The 22,754-nt window shown below is 48.8% G+C and overlaps 1 protein-coding gene across 10 annotated transcripts in view; it reads left to right on the top strand.

Moving 5' to 3' along the window:
- The window catches only part of AHI1 (Abelson helper integration site 1), a 200,642-nt gene that overhangs the window by 132,511 nt on the left and 45,377 nt on the right, over positions 1 to 22,754 (top strand). For all 10 annotated transcript variants that reach the window (XM_075126766.1, XM_075126765.1, XM_075126764.1 and 7 more), the window contains one exon: positions 14,450 to 14,508. In XM_075126766.1, the coding sequence (XP_074982867.1) occupies positions 14,450 to 14,508 (59 nt within the window). The remainder of the gene's footprint in view (positions 1 to 14,449; positions 14,509 to 22,754) is intronic.

Below are 22,754 nucleotides of genomic sequence, written 5' to 3'. Positions count from 1 at the left end.
AATGTGCTCTCCTCTTCGGCACCGGGTAGGGTAGCCTTGCCTCTCCATGAAGGGGTGGCAAAAATTTCAAATGCTCTGTGGCAAACACCGGCCTCGTTGGCCCCCATCTCTAAGAGGGCAGAACGCAAGTACTTTGTGCCTACCAAGGAACACATGTACTTGGGCGCTGGGTGGGTGTATAACTCCCTGGTGGTCGAGTCGGTCAACCACAGGGAACAGCAGGGCCGGCCAGCCAGCCCCTCCCCAAAAAATAAAGATTCACGGAGGCTGGACTCTTTTGAAAGAAAAATGTATTCGTCCTCAAGCTTCCTGTTACGAGTGGCAAACCACCAAGCTCTCCTGAGCCGGTATGAGTTCAATCTGTGCAGCTCCCTGCCCAAGTTCGAGGACTCCCTCCAAGAGCACGATAGGAGGGAGTTCAAAGTGCTGGCGGAGGAGGGTACAGCAGCTGCCAGGGCAACCCTGCAGGCAGCTTCGGATGCAGCAGACACAGCCGTGTGGTCCATGCCTCCGCGGTGTCCATGAGAAGGGCTTCATGGCTCCTGCTCTCTGGGCTGTCCAGTGAGGCGCAGACCTCTGTGCAGGATCTCCCATTTGACAGCAAAGCTCTCTTTGCGGTACAAACGGATACAAGACTGCATGGCATGAAAGACTCCCGCACGACCCTCCAGATTCTGAGTGTCTATGTTCCAGCTCCGGCTAAATCTAAGCTCAAACAACAGCAGACTCCCGCTCAGGCCACCCACCTGAAATACGAGGCTGCCCATAAGAAGTTACGGGACTATAAGAGGCGCCCTCAGAGACAGTCTCAGCCTGCCCCCCTGACCTGGGTCCTCCAAGGGCAAGCAGGTGGGGAAAAGGCGTTTTTGACAGGATGCTCGGGGGAGCCCTGCCAGTTCTCATCAGGGACCACCGTCAATAAAGCTTCCCTTCTCCAACCGGTTGTGTGCTTTCCTCCCGGAGTGGTCACAGCTGACCTTGGACCGATGGGTCCTCAACACCATCTCCCGGGGCTACACCCTCCAGTTTACTTCCTCCCCACCCAACCATCCCTCACCCCTGTCCCTCCTGGGGGACCCCTCGCACAAAGCTCTGCTCAAGCAGGAGGTGGGGCGGCTCTTGGGCCTAGGAGCAGTGGAAGGGGTGCCCGAGGAGTTCAAAGGCAAGGGGTACTACTCCTGCTATTTCCTTAGCCTGAAGGCCAAAGGGGGACAAAGGCCCATCCTGGACCTGCGAGGTCTGAACCAGTACATGGTGAAGCTCAAGTTCCACATGGTCTCCCTGGCCTCCATCATCCCCTTCCTGGATCCCAGGGCCTGGTATGCTTCCCTTGATCTGCAGGACGCGTCCTTCCACATTCATATATTGGAGGGACACAGACACTTCCTCCATTTTGTGGTGGGGCAGAATCACTACCAATTTACAGTCCTCCCGTATGGCCTGTTCACTGCCCCCAGGGTATTTACAAAATGTATGTCAGTGGTAGCGGCCTCTCACAGGCGTCGGGGGGGTCCAGATCTTTCCCTATCTGGACGATTGGCTGGTCAAGGGCAGCTCGCGGTCGCAGGTGAGGGATCACGTGACACTCCTCTGGTCCACGTGCACCGTAAACAACACCAAAGCCACATTATTCGTGGTTCAACACATAGAGTTTATCGGGGTGCTCCTGGATACCTCGTCGGCCAGAGACTCCCTTCTACCGGACAGCTTCAAGACTCTGAAGGGGCTCATCAACACGGTCACAAGATTCCTGGTGACAACAGCCAGAGCATGCCTCCAGCTCTTGGGTCACATGTCGATGTGCACATACGTGGTCCATCACGCCAGACTCAGGATGAGGCCCCTCCAGCTCTGGTTGGCCTCTGAGTTCTCCTAGGCCAGGGACAGGATGGACAAAGTCCTTACCGTACCCGACTTGGTGATCGCCTCCCTACGGTGGTGGTCTGCCCCAAGCAACATGCTCCAAGGGGTCCCGTTCAGGGACAGGGCCCTGTCAATGGAACTGGTGTCCGATGCGTTGGACCTGGGTTGGGGGACCCATGTGGGGAACGTTCAGACCTAAGCCCTGTGGTTGGCTCAGGATCTGACCCGATATATAAACGTCAAGGAACTCAGGGTGGTACGGCTGGTGTGCGTGGCCTTCCGCTCGCACCTGGAGGGCAGGATGATCAGGGTCCTCATGGACAACACGGCCTCAATGTTCTATATCAACAGGCAAGGCGGGGCCCGCTCCTCTGCCCTCTGCTGCGAAGCCCTCAGGCTGTGGGATTTCTGTATAGCCCACGACATCTGCCTAAAGGCCTTCCATCTACCAGGCGCCTGGAACACACAAGCAGATCGCTTGAGCAGGGACTTGTCCTCTCAACGTGAGTGGTCTCTCCACGCGGAAGTGGTTCACAGGCTTTTCCACCTGGGGAGTCCCCCACACTCGGACCTGTTCGTGACTCGGCAGAACCAGCGCTGTCCCCGGTTCTGCTCTGGGGGGGACTGGGAAGGGGCGCTATCTCCAATGCCTTCCTCCTGTCCTGCTCAGGCCAGTTTCTCTATGCCTTCCCCCCCGTTCCCACTGATTAGTAAGGTCCTGGAAAAGATAGAGACAGACAAGGCCTGGGTCCTCCTGATTGCCCCGGCGTGACCCAGGCAACATTGGTATGGGACCCTCATGGGCCTGGCAGTTGCTGCGCCGTGGCCGTTGCCGTTCCGCCTGGACCTGCTCTCCCAGGACCAGGGCCGCCTTCTCCACCCCAACCTAGTGGCTCTCCACCTCACGGCATGGCTGCTCAATGGCTAGGCAGGGAGGAGAAAACATGCTCAGAAGGGGTTCAAAACATCCTCCTAGAAAGCAGACACCCCTCCACGTGCCGCGCCTACTTGGCAAAGTGGTCCCAGTTCTCTAGATGGGCAGGTGAACGGGGTGTTTCCCCGGTGGCCGCCCCGATCCACCTTATCCTTGACTACCTTCTCCACCTGAGAGTCCAGGGCCTGGCACCCTCGTCAGTCAAGGTGCACCTGGCTGCCATATCGGCCTTCCATCCACCGGTGCAGAGCCACACAGTATTCTCCCATGCTATGACTTTTTCCATCTGTTTCCGTATGCTAGGCCCCCGGTCCAGCAGTGGGACCTGAGCCTGGTGTTGGCCTGTCTCATGGGGCCCCCCTTCGAGCTGCTAGCCACGTGCTCCTGGTCCCACCTCTGGTGGAAGGTGGCCTTCCTGGTTGTGATCACGTCAGCCAGGCAGGTCTCAGAACTCAGGGACCTGACCTTCAAGCCTCCATACATGGTTTTTCATAAGGACAAGGTCCAGCTCCACCCACACCCTGCGTTCCTCCCGAAGGTGGTCTCTGCCTATCACATGAGTCAGGACATTTTTCTGCTGGTCCTCTGCCCCAAGCCCCACGCGTCCAGTGAGGAGTGCCATCTCCATACACTCGATGTGCAGCGGGCTCTGGCTTTCTACCTCGAACGGACCAAGCCATTCAGAAAATCCTCGCAACTGTTCATCGCCTCGGTTGAGTGCATGAGGGGTCGGTCTATCTCCACTTAGCAGCTTTCCAACCAGATCACTTTATGCATCTGTTCCTGTTATGAGCTGGTGGGTATCACCCCGCCACCCATTGTGAAGGCACACTCGACTTGAGCGCAGGCCTCGTCGGCTGCCTTCTTGGCCTGCGTCCCCATCCAGGACATTTGTAGGGCCGACACGTGGTCTTCAGTTCACACGTTCACCTCGCACTATGCGATCGTCTCCCAAACCAGGGATGACGCCAGGTTTGGCCAGCTTGTCCTCCGTCCTGAGAACTTGTGAACTCCTACCCACCTCCAACAGATATAGCTTGGAATCACCTATTGTGGAATACACATGAGAAATCACTCAAAGAAGAAAAGAGAGTCCACATCCCACCCTCCTTCCCACCTGTTGGAGTTGTCTGGCAAGAAGGAACTGAGGGTGGAGGGAGCACGCAGCTCCCCTTATACCGTGCCATGGAGGCGCCACTCTAGGGGTCGCTGGGGCGCTCCCCCGTACGGGTACTGCTAGGGGAAAAACTTCCGGCACCGGTGCACGTGGCGAGCACACACACCTATTGTGGAATAGACATGAGCAACACATCTCAAAGAACACCAGTTACAGAAAAGGTAACTTTTACCTACCTTTCGTAACTGTTCTTTGAGATATGTTGCTCATGTCCATTCCATTACCCTCCCTCCTGCCCCTCTGTCGGAGTTGCCAGCAAGAAGGAACTGAGAGGGTGTAGGGCCAGCAGCGCCTAACATACCGACGCATGAGTGCGACACTCAAGAGGGCACCACAGCCGACCCTACGGATACCACTAAGGCAAAAATCTCCAACGATTATACACATGGACGTACACACGCCTAGAATGGAATTGACATGAGCAACACATCTCCAAGAACAACAGTTACAAAAGGTAGGTAATCATTTTTTCTTTGTTTCAATCCTTGACTTTCTCTTCAAAGGTTACAAAACAGCAGGAAAATTTCTTTGTGGCATGTGTCATATTTCCTGATCTAGCTGCACGTCTGACCCCTTCATGGCCTCCTTGAAGGTGCCCTATTAGGTGTCAGGCCTCTAGTCATCGCTGCCCTCAGGGCAGAGTCCTGTGAGTCTCTTCTCTAGACCTGGGCTGCAGACCCTTATAAATCATTCATCTCAGCAGAATCTGAGTTTCAATCAGCACTTGCAGTCCTGTTTTCTCAGGGGCAATGACAGGGTTAAGCAATGACCAACCAGCTTTCATAAAGCAAAGAACTAATTATTCAGAACAAAGGTGTTACAGAAAAAACACCTTAAAAGCAATAAACTGCTTATACAACTGCCTAGTTTATCAGGTGTCACCTATCTTCCACATGGAGACTCTGGTTCCAAAGTACTTCAGGTCCTCCCCGGAACCTGTCCCTCTTCATCACAGTCTTACCTCTGTTCTTGGATTGATGATGAGCAACTTAGCTCACCTTTCCTGATCACTCTTGCTTCAGTCTGTTTGGTAACACCCATTGTTTCGTGTTCTCTGTGTATATAAAATCTCCCCACTATATTTTCCACTGTATGCATCCGATGAAGTGAGCTGTAGCTCATGAAAGCTTATGCTCTAATAAATTTGTTAGTCTCTAAGGTGCCACAAGTACTCCTTTTCTTTTTTCACCCTGTGTCAGGGTGAGAAACTTTATACAGTTTACAATTCAGTTTGCCAGGCTTTTTGAACCAGGTCAAAGCAATAAATGCTATCTCCCCAGAGGGCTAAGCATGTCCAAAGGTGTTACTTGCAGTAGGGATTCACGTTAATTGCCCACCTGATTTTAGTTCCTGCAGGAAACCCTTTAGTTCCCCACTTGAGCCAGGAATACAGTCACTAGGCGGCCCATAAAGCTACATGTAACATTTTTTAAGTAGATACATTAGTTTTGAATATTCCATTTTTCATTGCCTCTAAGTGTTGTTGTTTTTTCTTTAATAGATTTATCCTTTTATAGGCCTGTAATTATATCAAAAAGTATCAATACAAACTTTAATATACCAGGCTTTTCCCTCCATGCTTCAATATGCTGTGCCTCTCCAACCATCACCTTGAATAAGCATCTGGTTCACTACATTTCAAAACAGAGTCCTACTTTACTATAATTTTTTGGATTAATCAAGCTAGATTTTATTTTTAATTTATTTATTCTTGAATCACAAAAGCATTAAGCATATATATTGTTGCCCTTTATTTTTTTAACTTTATAACTTTAAACCAAAAAACTTTGTTTTAAAAGGATTTTTCTAAATAAAATTTCTCCTTGTCTCGGACTTTTAAAGCTAAGATTCAGACAGTTATTTTAGTTTACAGCAAATTTATAATAAATCCATTAAAATAAGGGAGTAAAATCTTTCAGAGTTATAATTTGAGCCCTGCCCTCCTCTTCAGGCAGTGCAGTTACGTGCTGCCCCCTATTCAAGCTGGATTGGAAGATGCTAGTGTGGCCCTAAATCCCTAATCCTGCAAACACGTACTTACATGAACTGAAAAGGATTACTCACCTTTTGTAAGGATGTTCAGTTCGGGCCCTAAGAGGTTTGTCTTAGAATCTGACAAGTAATATATATTTTCTTTAAAGGGCACTGTGAGATTAAAAAAACAAGTAATTAAAATTCATATCTCTGTTATAAAAAAATCTTAAATTACTAAAATTGAAAGAATTTTCAAATCTGTTTCTTTTCATGTTTACATTCTGCAGTTCTATTATCTTGGAAAATTAAAATAAAGTAATACATTTCAGTTGTTTTTAGTCTCTTTTGAGTTCATATGACTTTCAGATTCTCACAAACTAGCACAATGTTGGTGTGTTTGATTTGAAAAAATGGCATTAGAAAGTTTAAAGTTTTTAAAAAAGCTATTTTCATTAGTTTTTTTATTATTTAATTATGAAAATATGTCTGTTGGTCTCGAGTTTTGCACAAGTTTTTTTTTGTTTTTTGTTTTAAACCAAAACTGGTCAATTTGCCTTTACAGTTTCCCTTTAAATCCTATGTAATTCTTTGCATGGACTGTGTATGTAATAGTGATTACATTTTACTTTTGATACACTAAGGCCTTGCTCCTGCAAATACATAAGCACATGAATGACTTTGCCTCATGTAGTAGTCCCATTGACTTGAGGGCTTCTCACATGCGTAAGTGTTTGTGTAACCTTTGGGTAGGCTAGAGTTTATTTTACTGCCCTTCCCCAGTGCCTAAAAAAACCTAACTTCATAGAAAAGCATGTGGAGACGCAGAATTCAGTCATTAAGGATTTTCAGCAAGGATTCCACAGGGTCAACCACCCCACAATCAAGTCCAAAAAGAACAAAAGGAATTAACTTAATTCTTAAATACCAACTTTATAAAATCTTATCATAATATTTTTATTAACAACAACTTAATTTCTACAACATAACATACCTATTTTATAATCCACATAATCTTTATAGTAATACATAAAAATAAAGAAAAGAAATTAAATCTAAACAGGTCAGTCCCCACAGAAACACGGTGAGAGGAAATTCTGAATTCTCAAACGCTTAGGTTGAGTTCATCTGAGTCTCAGTTACAGTTTTTGATCACCAAAATCTATACAGTCTGCTGAATGGAAGCACTGCATCCACATCTTCCCTCCACTTGCTTGTAGAAATCTTCAGATGGAATCCATGCAGACTCTTCCTTCTCCTCTAGTGAAATCACTCAGTTAGCTAATTAACCAACCACTCAATTTAAGTATACAGGGGGGAAAAAAACTCTGTTACAAGAAAAGTACAAACTGAGAATAGCAAAATATAAGTGACTCTTTCCCTGTCATCACATTTAAATAAGAGAAAAGTTGGTGAATCATACTAGTTGAGACAATTTAACTAAAACAGTTTGGCTAAAATCAAACATTCCAAGTATACAATTAAAATTAAAAAATTAGTTTTTCCTTCCCGTTTCCCCTTTCTATAATTAGCACGGCCAGGAGGGTTAACAATATCACTAACCTGCTGCAAAATGCTTCAGAGTTAGGGAGAAACAGCCTGCTGTCTACTGCTGTGACTCAGCTTCTCGCAACCCACAGAGGGCACAAGGCCTTTTGCAAAGCAGCTGCCCTGGCTATTTGCCCTCATGGATAAGTCTGCAAGGTTTCATGGAAGTCACGGATTCTGTGACCTCCATGACTTCTGCAGTGGCCTGTGCACCTGGCTCCTGGGCAGCTTGGGCAGCCCCGGCACCCGTCGTACCAGCCACTGCTGGGGCAGTCTTGGGCCATCGTGTGCCCACCCCCCAGAAGACTTTGGGTGTGGGAGGGGACAGGGGATTCAGGCACGGGACAGGGTGATGCGAGCTGTGGGCAGCGCTTACCTGGGGGGCTCCCCAGAAGTAGCAGCATCCCCCGGACTCAGCTGCTAGGTCCAGGAATGGCCAGGCAGTCCTGTGTGCTGCCTCTGCCTGCAGGCACCACCCCCACAGCTTCCATTGGCCGCGGTTCACTGTGTGGGTTGGGAGTAGCTAAGCGAGGGGGATGTTGCCACTTCTGGAGAGCCTCCCAGGTAAGCACTGCACAGAGCCCACCTCAACCCATCCCATGCCCCTGCCCCCTCCCATACCCAAACTCTGCTGCTGCTGGTGGGGGTGGGTGGGTGCGGAGCCAGATAGGGAGCCTGCCAGCTCCGCCAACCACCACCCACCCCACCCACCAGCACCAGTGGGGGTCCCAGGCCATACCCTGCCAGCCACCTTCCCCCAGCACCCATGGCACCTCCCCCCAAGTTTTAGTCACGGGTATTTTTAGTAAAAGTCATGGACAGAAATTCACGGCCCATGACCTGTTTACTGCCCATGACCTGTCCGTTACTTTTACTAAAAATACCCCTGACTAAAACGTAGCCTTACTAATGGAGTCTCAGTCAAGCTACTGGGAACCCATTGAGCATACCCAAAACTACCACACCCAATATCAGAAAATTCTGAGTGCTAATTGTGCATCTGCCTAACAATGACCCAGACACAACTCATTCCTCCCCACCTCCCCAGATAGATCTCTTAAACAGTTATCTTCCTATTAGGCACGTGGGTTACATTTGCAAGATCAGGGCCTAATAAATTGTAACTCTTTGAGCTTGAATTGCACCTGTGATACAGCATGGCCAGAGGGCAGCAGGAGAGTGTTAGAAGGGAGCCTTATTCTCTGTAGAGGGAAGAAAGTTTGCTATAGATTAATTAAAGCACCTGAAGCCAGTCACTTGATGAAACCCCCCCTGCTTCAATCAGACAGGGGAAGAAGTTGAAGCAGAGTGGACTGGTGTTGGAGTAGAGAGCAGTTTGGAGGAGTTGAAGCAGAGTGGATTGGTGGTGGAGCAGAGACCAGTTTGGAGGGAAGCAGAGGAGAGTTTGGAGAAGTGCTGTGGTGGGCTAAGAAGATCAAGACCCTAGGTAAAGGGACACCTGGTTTGTGCAGAGGGAGGGCAGGAAGTCCCACAAGCTGAAGGGCAGGAGAGGGAAGTAGCCCAGGGGAAGGAACCGCTAGTTCAAGCGGCTTACCGCTATCCTTAGGGCCCCTGGGCTGGGACCCAGAGTAGAGGGCAGGCCCGGATCCCTCCCTCTCCGCTCCCTTCCTCTAGGACATAATGGAGCAGTTAATACTCCAGTTCAGGGGTGAAAAACAGTGCCCTGAACCCTCCCCAAGAAGAGAGAGCACGAGACCCATCAAAGTAGTGCCGGCAATTTGCCACACATGGTGTCAGCAGTGGGATCTACACACTGGGGACTTAAACTAGGGTTAGCCAAAACCCTCCCGTCCCTAAGGTGGACGACGTGGTCAAGGCCCTAATACAAGCCACCACAGCCCAGCAGGAGGCTTCCCGGGTCCAAGCAACTGCCCAACAGGAGGTGACTCGGATGCAGCAGGGGATTAATCATCTGTTGATGAGTCAGGCTGCCCAGGACTGAGCCCTGCTGCAAGAGCTGGTGAACCAGATGAAGGCCCTTACGGAGCTGAACCGCAACTGCGCCGGGACCCGGACCATACAGACCAGCCACTGCCTACAGAAAATGACACGGGAGGATGATGTGGAGGCATACCTCCTGGCTTTTGAAAGAGCAGCCCTGCAGGAGGCCTGGCCCCAAGTTCAGTGGTCTGGTATCCTCGCCCCGTTCCTGTGTAGAGAGGTCCAGAAGATCTACTATGATATGGCTGCGGAGACTGCAGCAGATTACCCCCAGCTGAAGGCAGAGATCCTGGCCAGATCTGGAGTAACGAAGGCGTTGCGAGCCCAAAGGTTCCATGAGTGGCAGTATATGGAGGACAAGAAACCTTGATCGCAATTGTTTGACCTGATCCACCTGACCTGGAAATGACTGTGCCCTGAGGCCCTCAGCTCTGAGAAGATGATGGAGCTCCTGGTACTGGACTGGTATATGAGGGGGCTACCACCAGGCCTCTGGGCTTGAGTTGGCCAGAATGACCCCTCCACTTATGATGAGTTGGCCTCCCTCATGGAAAGACAGCTGGCAGCCCGCGAACTGTTCCAGACCCCAGGGGGTGAGACATGGCAAACCAGGAAGCCAGTCCCAAACCCAAGGCGCCGGACTGTCGAGAACTCCAGGAGAACCATAACTGGGAGGAAAGACACTGAGGAATGGCCCGAGGCCAAGAAGGGACCTGGGGGATTGGGAGGAGAGGGCTGGAGGTGGCAACTGGAATAAGGGGGCGGTGTTACGAGTATGGGGAAATGGGCATATAGTAGCTCAATGCCCCAACAGGGAAGAGTCTATGCAATGTAATCTGGGGGATCACGGGGAGCAATGTGGCCTAATCGGCCTGGTAGGGGTTGCAATGACCTCGCATGGGTGTACAAGATCAGTAAAAATGAATGGAATCGAAACCATAGCATTAGTAGATTCCGGGAGTGCTGTCACCCTGGTCTTGGGGAAGTTGGTGGGGCAAGAACAACTAACCCGGGCCAAAAACACAGGGTAATGTGCGTTCATGGCACCGTAAATTTCTACCCCACAATCCTGGTATGGATTGAGATCCAGAGGAATACTAGCAGGGTGACAGCAGGGGTGGTCCCCAGGCTCCCGTACCCTGTCTTAATTGGTAGGGACTTTCCCGGGTTTGAGAGCTTACTCCCCCCAATAGAGCCAGGGGAGGGTAGCAACCCCTGGGCTGAGACAGAGGTACCTACAGGTAGCCTCACCCCAATGTTTGCTGAATTTGCCCCAGAGTTATTTTCATCCCCCGGAAAACCCCGAAAGTCTAGGCAGGAAAGGAAGGCAGATAAAAGATTATGGACCAGGATTCTAGCCGAGAACCGGAAAACCTCCCTTGTTGGTAGGCGAACCCGTTCAGGAGGCCAGGAGATAATTCAGGCCAGTGAGGACTTGGAGGCGATTCCTAGCCCAAGTAGGGGCAACCCAGGGGGCGGAGTAGAAACAGGCCCCCTGGAATTAGGTCAGATTGGTACCGCACGTAAGGATTTCAGGCAGGACCAAGCCAATGACCTGCTATATGCGAAAGTGAGGGAGGAGATAGTGGAAGTAAATGGCGTACCCATGGAAGGAAAGACCAAAGGCCTAAGGCCATATTATGTGCTCAAACCTGATCTGTTGTTCAGGATAGCGCAAATACGAGGGGAAGAAGTAGAGCAACTCTTAGTCCCACGGAAACACACAAGGGCAGGACTAGAGTTAGCTTACAGTCATCTATTTGGGGGACATCTAGGAGTAGACAAGACACTGGATAGAGTCCTAAGAAGGTTTTATTGGCCAGGAATACGTGCAGAGTTCCAGCACTATTGTGCCTCCTGCCCTGAATGCCAGTTGCATAGCTCCGGACCTCACTTGCGGGCCTATTATTGAAGTCCCTTTCGAGAGGATAGCAATGGACATAGTGGGCCCACTGGAAAAATTGGCACGCGGCCACCGAAACGTACTAGTCATCCTTGACTACGCCACGCGGTATCCAGAAGTCATTCCTTTAAGAAACCCCACATCCAAGGCAATAGCAAAAGAAGTACTCCAGGTTTGTGCCAGAGTAGGCATCGCTAAGGAGATCCTGACAGACCAAGGAACTTGGTTCATATCAAAATTAATGAAAGACTTATGTACTCTACTCTGCAACCAGGCCATACGGACCTCAGTCTACCATCCACAAACAGAAGGACTGGTTGAGCTGTTTAACCAAACCCTTAAAAGTATGATCCGGAAGGTGGGAGCACAGGATGGAAAAGACTGGGATACCCTTCTACCGTACCTAATGTTTGCTATACGGGAATTCCCCCATGCATCCACTGGTTTCTCTCCCTTTGAACTACTATACGGACGCCACCCACGCAGAATATTAGATATTGCCAAGGAAGTTTGAGAAGAATAACCCAACCCAGGAAAGAATGTCATTGAGCACGTGACACAGATGAGAGAGTGAATAACTCGAGTAACCCCTATAGTACGAGAACATTTGGAAAAAGCACAAGAGGCCCAGTGGGCATATTACAACTGTCAGGCAAAAGTACAGAAATTTCAGCCGGGAGAATGGGTAACGGTGCTAGTACCGACAGCAGAAAGCAAACTCCTAGCCAGCTGGCATGGACCATGTGAGATAGTGGAAGCCACTGGGGAGGTGGACTATAAGGTCAGACAACCAGACCACTGAAGGTCAGAGCAAATCTACCACATCAACTTACTGAAGCCCTGGCATGACTGAGAGACATGCCTGGTCATTCGGGAAGCTCCACCCCAGACAGACAACCCACAGGCGCTGGTGAAGATATCTTCTGAGTTAACTCCAGAACAATGAACAGAGGTCGTGTTCTGTACACAGCCGGGCTGTACAACACTGGTCCAACATCATATTGTCACCAGTCCAGGAGTAAGGGTGATAAGACCATTCCGAATACCGGAAGCTAAAAGGGAAGAAATTAGGACAGAAGTGAAGAAGATGCTGGAATTCTGGGTTATTGAAGAATCCCACAGCCAGTGGTCCAGCTCTATCATCCTAGTCCCCAAGACTAGGGGCGGCGGTTTACCCTCGTGACAGACCACGCCCCACTCCAGTGGGTGCACAGAAACAAGGAGAAGAATGCAAGAGTGACTAGGTGGTTCCTATCCCTGCAGCCCTTCCATTTCCGGGTACAGCATAGGGCCGGAAACCAACACAGCAATGCTGATGGCCTATCACGACAGCACTGCCTCTCGTCCCAAGTAGCCCAACCCCATGGTGTTGAGCGGGGGTGGGGGGAGGGATATGTGATACAGCATGGCCAGAGGGCAGCAGGAGAGTGTTAGAAGGGAGCCTTATTCCCTGTAGAGGGAAGAAAGTTTGCTGTAGATTAATTAAAGCACCTGAGGCCAGTCACCTGATTAAAAACCCCCCTGCTTCAATCAGACAAGGGAAGAAGTTGAAGCAGAGTGGACTGGTGTTGGAGTAGAGAGCAGTTTGGAGGAGTTGAAGCAGAGTGGATTGGTGGTGGAGCAGAGACCAGTTTGGAGGGAAGCAGAGGAGAGTTTGGAGAAGTGCTGTGGTGGGCTAAGAAGATCAAGACCCTAGGTAAAGGGACACCTGGTTTGTGCAAAGGGAGGGCAGGAAGTCCCACAAGCTGAAGGGCAGGAGAGGGAAGTAGCCCAGGGGAAGGAACCACTAGTTCAAGTGGCTTACCGCTATCCTTAGGGCCCCTGGGCTGGGACCCAGAGTAGAGGGCGGGCCTGGGTCCCTCCCTCTCCACTCCCCTCCTCTAGGACACTAGCAGGGCAGTTAATACCCCAGTTCAGGGGCGAGAAACAGATCCCTGAACCCTCCCCAAGAAGAGAGAGCGCAAGACCCATCAAAGTAGTGCCAGTAATTTGCCACACCACCATTTAATTACATATATAAATATCTTCCAGTGGTTAAACATTTACAGTCAAATCACTTATGAATATGAATAATACCACTGGCTTCACACGGGTATAGTGCAGGTGGAGGTTGTACAAGGTTTCCCAAGGATCTGTGCCAATGCATCTGAATCTTAACCTGAAAAATCCCCATTATTCAAACTCTGGGCTCCTTATGAGCAGATATTCCCTGTTGTGCTAAATTGAGTTGGGTTTTGTGGTTGGAAACTAGAGTGAGACCTCATAACTCATTTTCACTTGAAACCTAAACTAGGATTTGAACCCTTGTCTCTCATGGCAAAAAGATGGTGAGCTTAACTCTGTGATATTTGGCTTGCCTCTGCTCTACCTGCTTGGGAAAAAGAGAGATGAAATATTTTCAGCAAAGCTGTAGCATTTAGTATTGTCATGTTTAGCAATTTTCAGATATCTCTATCTTTTAAAGATGTTTTCTTAGAAGAGATATAGTAGAAGAAACTAATAATAAAAAGATAAATCCATAGATGATGAAAGTATTTTCTTGAGCTTAGCCGATGAAATAATTTCAAAAGGAACAAATTTACAAGTAGCACTTTTTCAAATGCAGTTTATAAAGAGTGAATAAAATAAATATCAAGATGTGTTGTGGTGGGAAGTCAGATGATCAAAGGGAGATACTGAATAGACATCCTTATTTTATCTGAAAGAATAAGTAATTCCTTTGAGAGGTTTTGTGATCATTTCTGACTGAAAACTTTGTATGCGTTACTGAGAAATACAATGAAAAGAAAGGCAGTGTAGTTTAGATAATAGTGTCTGTTCTAAGCACGAGGTGGCATGTGGACATTGCTTGTGCTATTGCTCCAAATCATTTGAATGGAAATATTGGATTAACTAACCTTGTGTCAGGTCTATTAGTTAAATAAACCCTCCAACTGTTCCTGACTGAAGGATGTGTAGTTGCAACTGAAAGATGGTGCTGCTTTTCATTAGAGTTTTCTGAAACATGTCCTGCTAACATAATGTTATTAAAATAAAGTGGTTTATTAGAACGGGGTAACAAGCAAAAATTCACAGCTTTGTCTTTTCACAGGGAGTTTCAGCCCAGTAGGAAGTCCTCTTAGCCGAACACCATCCGTCAGACTACAGACGGTAAGGAATTCTATTTATGCATTTAAAAAAATTGATAAAGTTAAACTATAAAATGGCATTCTTCACAAATTGCTTTGTAGAAAAGCTTTCTTCTTCTTTTGTGAATAAAAGGAGGTATCTTTAAGGAAACTTTCGTGGCTGTGTAGGCTTTTACCTCATGTTGTTGATATAGAGGTCAGAGGTTTTTTTTTAAAAAAGGTAAAATACAGTCGTCTTCTCTCGCGCTCTCTCGCTCTCTCTCTCTCTCTCAATTGTTTAGAAATGAATAAGTCAGAATTACGTTCCTGTATTCTTGGTATTTATCAGGAATATAGGCAGTACTAAGTCAGGAGGGGAAAATGTGGTTGTAACTTAAAATTGGCTATTGGATCAATTGCAACTGTTTTTTACCATTAACTCACCTATATCTTATTTCAAGCACTGTTTGTACCAGTTGGCTCATGGTAACCAAAGTGAAATCACTAATATCTTCTGTGTATTTCTTTTATTGTGCATATAGGTTGGTGATGATGTATACTCCGTCCTGATCCTTTTTTCCGAACACAAAAGAACCCCCAAACTCTATAAACTTAGTTAACTACGACTATACAATCATTAAAGTATATGTTTTTTAAAATACCAGGGAGGGACTAGTTGTAGAAGAAGTAATGTTCTCAACACTTTGTGTGTGGCCCCTAAAAAAAATGGGCCTCTTGCACTTGGGACGTTAACCCCCTGGTGCCTGCAATCGAAATGTCCTGACCTAATGTGCTATGGTAATTGCTTGCCAGCTGCTGGCCTCCAGAGGGTTCATCGGAAAGGGACATAAATTAGATTGTGCCCTTAATTCCCAGAACCTGTTCCACCTTTTATTTCCATCTCATTTAGACCTTTCCTTCACAAAATCCTTTAATGTGTCTTTGTATCTGTCTGATATAATAAATAAGACTTCTCTTGAAAAACAACGCTGAAAATATAGTTTTGCATTCATCTTTTTCTCTGTGGCTAGGTGACTATTATTGTCTGCATATTTTATACATATTTAATTCTAGATATCAGCCAATTATTAGGAAAAATTATGAATTATTCAATATGTATATCAGTGCTTTCCTGCTACAGCAACCCTTAAAAGTATCTATAGTATTGACTCATTTTTGGGAAGGGATTTATAAATAAATTAGCAGCTTTCTGTTAAACTTGGTGGGATTGAATATATTTTCTTTAACCCTTTTTCTAGTGATGTTATAAATAAAGTCATAATAGCATAGAAATGATATTCTTTAAAGAAAGAAAGTAAATGTTGCCAGATAAGGACAAAATAGATCAAAATAGTTTTGCTGTGTATTTGATTAATCTCAGGAGTTGGTTTATTTCACATACTTCTGAATTCATCTTCTTTTTTTTTAGTTTCTTTATCCCTGTAGGCTTTGCTGAGGCAGCTGTGTTTGCATTTCTGTTTTCTGTTTGTACATTGTAGGATTCAATAAAGTGCAGCCTGGCACAGTTTTTCCTTGAGGCAGATTATAGATTCCCATGCTCATTAAATGCTGAAGAACTATAATCAAATAAGGATCATATTAATTTGAAACCCACGGAAGTAACATTTACAGTAGTTTCAGGATATTAGATGTATTAATTAAGACCAAAGCCCACTACAGTATTTTAAGATGTTACTACTTTCTCTTATAAAATGCTTATAGCATTTTAATGTAACTATTAACACTTTCCCTTGTGTTTTTTCCTTTGCGTATACACGGAATGTATACATTAAGATTCAATATTAAGTGTTAATTTAAAGATGCTTTCCATTTTCAAGGTAATAACCTAACTTGGATGATATTTCTCAGACATTTTTCATTTTGAGGAACATCAGTCGTTTTAATCCCAAAGTCACCTATATTCCACACAAAATTAACGTCCCCTCATGCCCACCCGAAGTATCAAGGAGTTACAATACTTCCTGGGGTTCACCAACTTTTATAGGCTGTTCATCTCTGGATTTTCAGGCTACATCACCCCATTAATAGCACTTCTCCTTAAAAATACCACCTTCAGCTGGCCTCCGGAGGCCCAATGAGCATTCATCCTACTCAAGATGACCTTTATCCCCACCCCAATCCTAGCTCATCCCAACCCAACATGACCCTTTGTTGTCAGGACTGATGCCTCCAATGTGGCAATTAGGGCAATACTCTCTCAAAGAGGTGGTCCCCAATAGCAACTCTTGCTTTGCGTGTATTATTCATGGAAGTTCACTGCAGCTGAACAGAATTATCTAGTTAAGGAGCTTCTAGCCATCAAAGCAGTTTTTGAAGAGTGTTGCTGCTATCTGGAGGGTGCTTGGTACCCAGGACAGGTTTACTTTGATCATAAAAATGTAGAGTACCTCTGCTGAGCCAAGACTCTTAACCAGATGCAGTTTCGCTGGGCCCTGTTCTTTGCACGCTTCAGTTTCACCATCATGTACCACTCAGGAGCTCAGAACAAGACTGCCAATGCCTCGTCCCAAAAAGGGGAATATCTCACCAGCCAAGAGCCCCCCTGTGCTGAGCCCCCCCATTCTTAAGCCCCCGAACTTCCTGGATGCCGCAGTTCCTCAGGACTTCATGTCCATGAGCCGCTCAGCTGCAGAGAAGTATCCCCATCCCAAGGAATTTGAGGCAGCAAGCCAAGGGCAACACCAGGTCCAGGATGGCTTGCTCTCTGTCGAGGGCTACTTGTACATTCCGCTAGAACCCCCTCAGTTAGAGGTACTATGGTTCTGTCATGACTTGCTATTAGCAGGCCATTTGGGTTGCTTCAAGACTCTCTGTTTGGCCATCCACTCCTTCTGGTGGCCCTGAATGCACACAACAATCCACTTGTATATTGATTTCTGTGAGATATACCTGCGCTCCGATATCACGCTCAAAACTCCTCAACGCCCTAATGCCTTCTGAGACCCCATCCAGGCTTTGGGCAGCCATTACCCTGGACTTCATAGTCAAGCTCCCTGTGTCTAACAAGCACACTGATCTGTCTCCATGGAATCCCAGAGCGAGTCACGATTGATAAGGGTCTGCAGTTCGTGCTGTGGTTTTGGAACAAAATCCTACAATTGCTTAGGATCTGTGTTTACACATCCATTGTTTATCCCCCACAAACTGATGGTCAGTCTGAATGAGCAATCAAGTATTAGAACAATACTTGTGGTGCTTTATTAATTTCCATCAGGAGAACTGGTCGAGCTTCCTACCCCAAACAGAGTTTGCTTACAACAACGCTGATCATATATCCACCATGCAGAATCCGTTCTATGCAACCTCAGGCCTCCACCCCCATCTCCACCCAGCTGCATCTGTCACCTCCACCAATCCTGTAGCCCCTGACTGCGTGTGTCTGATCCATGATGTTCGAGAAGAACTCAAGACACATATGGACAAGGCCAAGGAAGATTACAAGTGGTATGCTGACCACCAGTGCAGGGAAGGCCTGGCATTCACCATCAGGCAAAAAGTCTGGATATCAGCCCAACACATCTGCACTGGCTGGCTATGTCATAACTGGATTACCAATACCTTGGGTCACATTCCATCAGCCAGGTAATCAACCCAGTGTTCATGAGGCTTCATAACTACGCAGTGTTCCACGTATCCTTGCTAAAAATCTACGTTGACAACCCTTTCACTCACTGCGCCCAGCCACTGCCTCCTTTGGAACTGATTCAAGAGCACAACGAGTATGAAGTCTGTGAAATACTGGAATTGAAAATCAAATGTAGCTCCCTCTGGTACCTTGTAGGCTGGAGGACTACGCCCTAGAGGATAATCCTGGGAGTCAGCATCCCAAATCCATGCCCCGACCTTATGGCAGTCCATCCAGACAAATATGGGCCGGCAGAGAGTGCCCACCAGGTCTTGAATCAGGCCTGCAGAGCTGCTAGGCGGGGAACACGTCCACACAGCAGCAGTTGTAACTGGTTCACACACTATCTATGACTAGCTGTAAGCAAAAACCACAAGAAGTCCCTGCCCTCAGGCTCTAACAGGCGGCAGCCTCATGGCTCCTGATTGGCTTCCTGCCCTATATAAATCTAAGGGGCATTCTAGAAAGCGTCCAGACAACAGTGTGGATCTCCTGTAACTTCCACAACTATTTTTGCTTCCTGCTCTCAAAGTCCTGGCTTCGACCTTGCCTCCTGACCCAGACCCTGAAACCTATCTTGGACTCTGATCTTTGGTATTAACCCTGGTCTGGAACTTGACCATAAACTCCTCCACTACTCTCATCCTCAGATTTGGCCCTGCTCTTATCTTTGGTCCCCACTGCCCTTGTCAGGATCCTGACAAGATGCATTTGTTCAGGGGCAAGGGTATTATATATGTAATGGCTGACTGAGGTTAATTAGAGGAAAGCTCCTTATCCAACTAAAGAATGGCAGAAGGTGTAAAAGAGTTAGGTAACAGTTAATTGATAAAGGAAGACAGTCGACATATGTACTCTGTTGCAGTGAAGAGCCTGTTTGCAAATCAAAGGAAAATGGCACCTGAATGCATAAGCAAACTTTAGGTGCGATAAGCCTATGCCCGGAGGGGATCCTTACTCTACTTGTCTGAAGTGCCTGGGAGGAGGGTCATTTGCAAGACAAGTGCACCATCTGCAGAGGCTTCAAGCCCAGAACTAAGAGGGAGAGAGACTATCACCTCAAGCTCTTCTTGATGGAGTCCGCTCTCCAGCCCCAACTAGCTCAAGAGCCAGCACCAGCGGCCTCGGTGCACAGCTCACCGACCTAGGTGCAGGACATCTCGGCACCAAGGAAGGACCCGAATAAGGAGCATTGGCACCCTTCCCTGCGCTCATCGCTGCAGCACCGATCACTATCCCCAGTGCCGCATAAGAAGAAGGCGGAATGGGGCCACTCCCGCACCAAGAAGAGTGGAGGGAACTCCAGCATGGTGCATCCCTCTTTGGGACACCAGAAGGCTGGTCCATCAGTCCCAGCACTGTCGACTCCAACTTCGAAGAGGGGTCCATTGAGTCCAGTGTCGGTGGATTCTCCAGTCCGGCAAGTGTTGGAGGAGGACCTGGACCTCCCCTTCATACCAGACACCTTTTGAGGCCTTGCGGGACTTAATTGCCATGACGGCACAGTCCCTGGCCTCCTGTTCCCGTGCACCAGCTCAGGTGCAGGCGACGCAAGAAGCGGCTGCTGCACCACTTCCAGTACAGTCTGCGGCACTGATGGCGGCACCTCCTATCCAGCACCGGGGCAAGCCCACCTTGATGCAGTACCGCTCCCTGACACCGTCGGGATCTGCCCCTTCCTGGTCGGGCTCAGACTATTATCGGAATCAGAGGTGGAGTCATGTGTGTCCCAACATAGCCGATACTGGTCAAGATCCTGGCACCGGTCTTGGTACCGTAAGGTGGAGGAACACTCGTTACCGATGGTGTCCTGGCCTCCCCAGTGGCAGGGACCATTACAATGGCCCTTTTGGACACCTTGGGCCTACCACTAGGGCCACGGGCATGGTTCCAGGGCAGCATCGGTAGTCTCCATTGCCCATGCCCCACCTTCTGCGATGTCCATTGCCCCATATCAGTCCAGGGCTCCTGAGGACCCATCATGGAGTTCAGACCCCAGGCCTCCCGTATCGAGCGCAAGGTCAGAGACGACACCAGTGAAGGTGGCTCCTGTACCACCAGTAGCAGCAATGATGGATATCCCTGAGCAAGTCACCAGGAAACCGGAGGGGCAGAAAGACCTCATCCCACTTCAAGCCTTGTCTTCTTCCTCGCCGGACGAGGCAGTGGCGAGCACTACCATGTCCCTTCTGGCGATGGACATGAAAGCCCACCAGGACCTCCTTAGGAGGGTGGTCCAGAACCTCAACTTGACGACAGAGGACGTGGTGGAAGACTCAGATCGCATGGTGGACATACTCGCCCTGGAGGGTCCCTTCAAGGTGGCACTGCCACTTATAAAAATCATTCAGAACACCACGAAGGTGCTCTGGCAAATCCCACTCTCTATACCAACAACGGCCAGAGGAGTAGAGAGGTGTTACTTTGTCCCTCAGAAAGGGTGCAAGCACCTCTTCACCCACCACCCACCCGGGACCTTGGTAGTGGACGCAGTAAACCACAAAGAGCGGCAGGGGCAGCCGGGGCCCACCCCTAAGAATAAAGATGCTAAGAAGCTGTACCTCTTTGGTCAAAAAGTGTACTTGACCGGGGGGGCTCCAGCTTCGAATTTCCAACCAGCAGGTGGTACTTAGCTGCTATGCGTACAACTCGTGGAATGCCCTCTCTAAATTTCAGGAACTGCTTCCACCGGAATCCTGACAGGAATTCACTGCAGTCCCAGAAGAGGGCAGGGTAGTGGCTAGAACCTCCCTCCAGGCTGCTCTGGACTCAGCTGACTCGGCGGTGCGAACCGTGGCTACAGGCATCACAATGAGGCGTAGCTCATTGCTACAGGTCTTGGGACTCCTGGCAGAGGTCCAGAATAGCATACAGGACTTCTCATTTGACTGTGAGGGGCTGTTCGCTGACAAAACAGACTCGAGACTGCACAGTCTCAAGGACTCAAGAGCAACCCTCAAGTCTCTGGGAATTCACACCGGCACCCCAGAGAAAATCCTTCAAATCCAAGCCCCCCTCACAATTCTATCCAGGTCCCCCCAGGCAGGACTATAATTGAAGGAGGGACAGAAACAACAGGAGGTGTTCCCTGCAGTCCAGGCTCCTCCAAGCAGCCCCCCAGCTCTACACCCAACTTTTGAAGGTGCGCCCGGGGACAGAGCACCAGCCCAAATCCTGGATCCTTGCCCTCCCTTTGTGAATTGTCTGTCCCACTTCTGCCATGCCTGGGCCCAGATTACTTCAGATCGCTGGGTCCTGAGCACAGTAGGGGTGGGATATTCTATCCAATTCTGGCCCTACCCACCTTCCTCAGTCCTCTTCAGGGACCCCTCTCACAAGCAACTCCTGCTACAGGAGGTGCAGTCGCTCCTCACGCTGGGCACAATAGAGGAGGTTCCTCAGGAGTTCAGGGGCAGTGGATTCTACTCCCGATATTTCCTCGTCCCCAAGGCCAAGGGTGGGCTCAGCCCTATCCTGGATCTGTGAAACCTCAACACATACATAAGAAAGCTGAAGTTTCGTATGATCTCTCTGGCCACCATCATTCCTTCCCTGGGTTCGGGGGACTGGTATGCCACCCTCAACTTGAACGACGCGTACTTTCATATATCGATTATTTCGCCACACAGGAGATTCCTGAGATTCATAGTCAGCGGCCTGTACTATCAGTTCACTGTACTACCATTTGGACTTTCAACAGCCCCGCACATGTTCACGAAGTGCATGGCAGTCGTGGCAGCCTTCCTGCGCAAATGCCGGGTACAGGTCTTCCCGTACCTGGATGATGGGCTCATCAAGGGCAATTCCCAAGTGCAAGTGCTGGAGCATGTGGCCATGGTACAAACCACTTTCAGCAGGCTGGGGCTCATTCTGAGTGTGCCCAAGTCTACTCTGGTCCCAGCTCAGAAGATAGAGTTCATCGGGGCTCTCCTGGACTCCACTCAGGCAAGAGCCTCCCTACCCAAGTCCCAGTTCCAAAGCATCAGGGACATCATCGACAGCCTCCACTGGTTCCCAGCTACCACGGCCAGAAACTGCATGAAGCTTGTAGGGCATATGGTGGCCTGCACGTACGTAGTGCAGCGCGCCAGGTTGCACCTTTGCCCCCCTCCAGGCTTGGTTGGCGAGGGTATACACACCCAACCGGGACTCTCTGGACAGACTGGTTACCCTTCTGCCCAAGATTCTCGAGTCCCTCAGCTGGTAGCTTCAACTTCAGGTGGTCTGTGCAGGAGTACCCGTCGCCAAAGCTCAGCCCTCACTGTCGCTGGTCACAGACACATCGCAGACTGGCTGGGGAATGCACCTGGGCAGTATCAGAACTCAAGGCATGTGGTCACAACCAGAACTATCACTGCATTTCAACGTTAGGGAGCTGAGAGCAGTTTGCCTGGTTTGCCAGACATTCCAGGCCCATCTTCAGGGCAAATGTGTCTCAGTACTGACGGATAACACCACAGCGATGTTCTATATAAACAAATAGGGTGGTGCTTGCTCGCCTCCCCTGTGCCAGGAAGCTCTCCGACTCTGGGACTTCTGCGTCGCACATTGCATCCAGCTACAGGCTTCATATCTGCTGGGAGCACAGAACAAACTAACGGACCACCTCAGCCACTTGTTCAACACTCACGAGTGGTCACTCA

The sequence above is a fragment of the Caretta caretta genome, chromosome 3, assembly GCF_965140235.1.
Source record: "Caretta caretta isolate rCarCar2 chromosome 3, rCarCar1.hap1, whole genome shotgun sequence".
NCBI classification, from domain to species: Eukaryota; Metazoa; Chordata; order Testudines; family Cheloniidae; genus Caretta; species Caretta caretta.
This window is presented reverse-complemented; position numbering and strand designations above follow the sequence as displayed.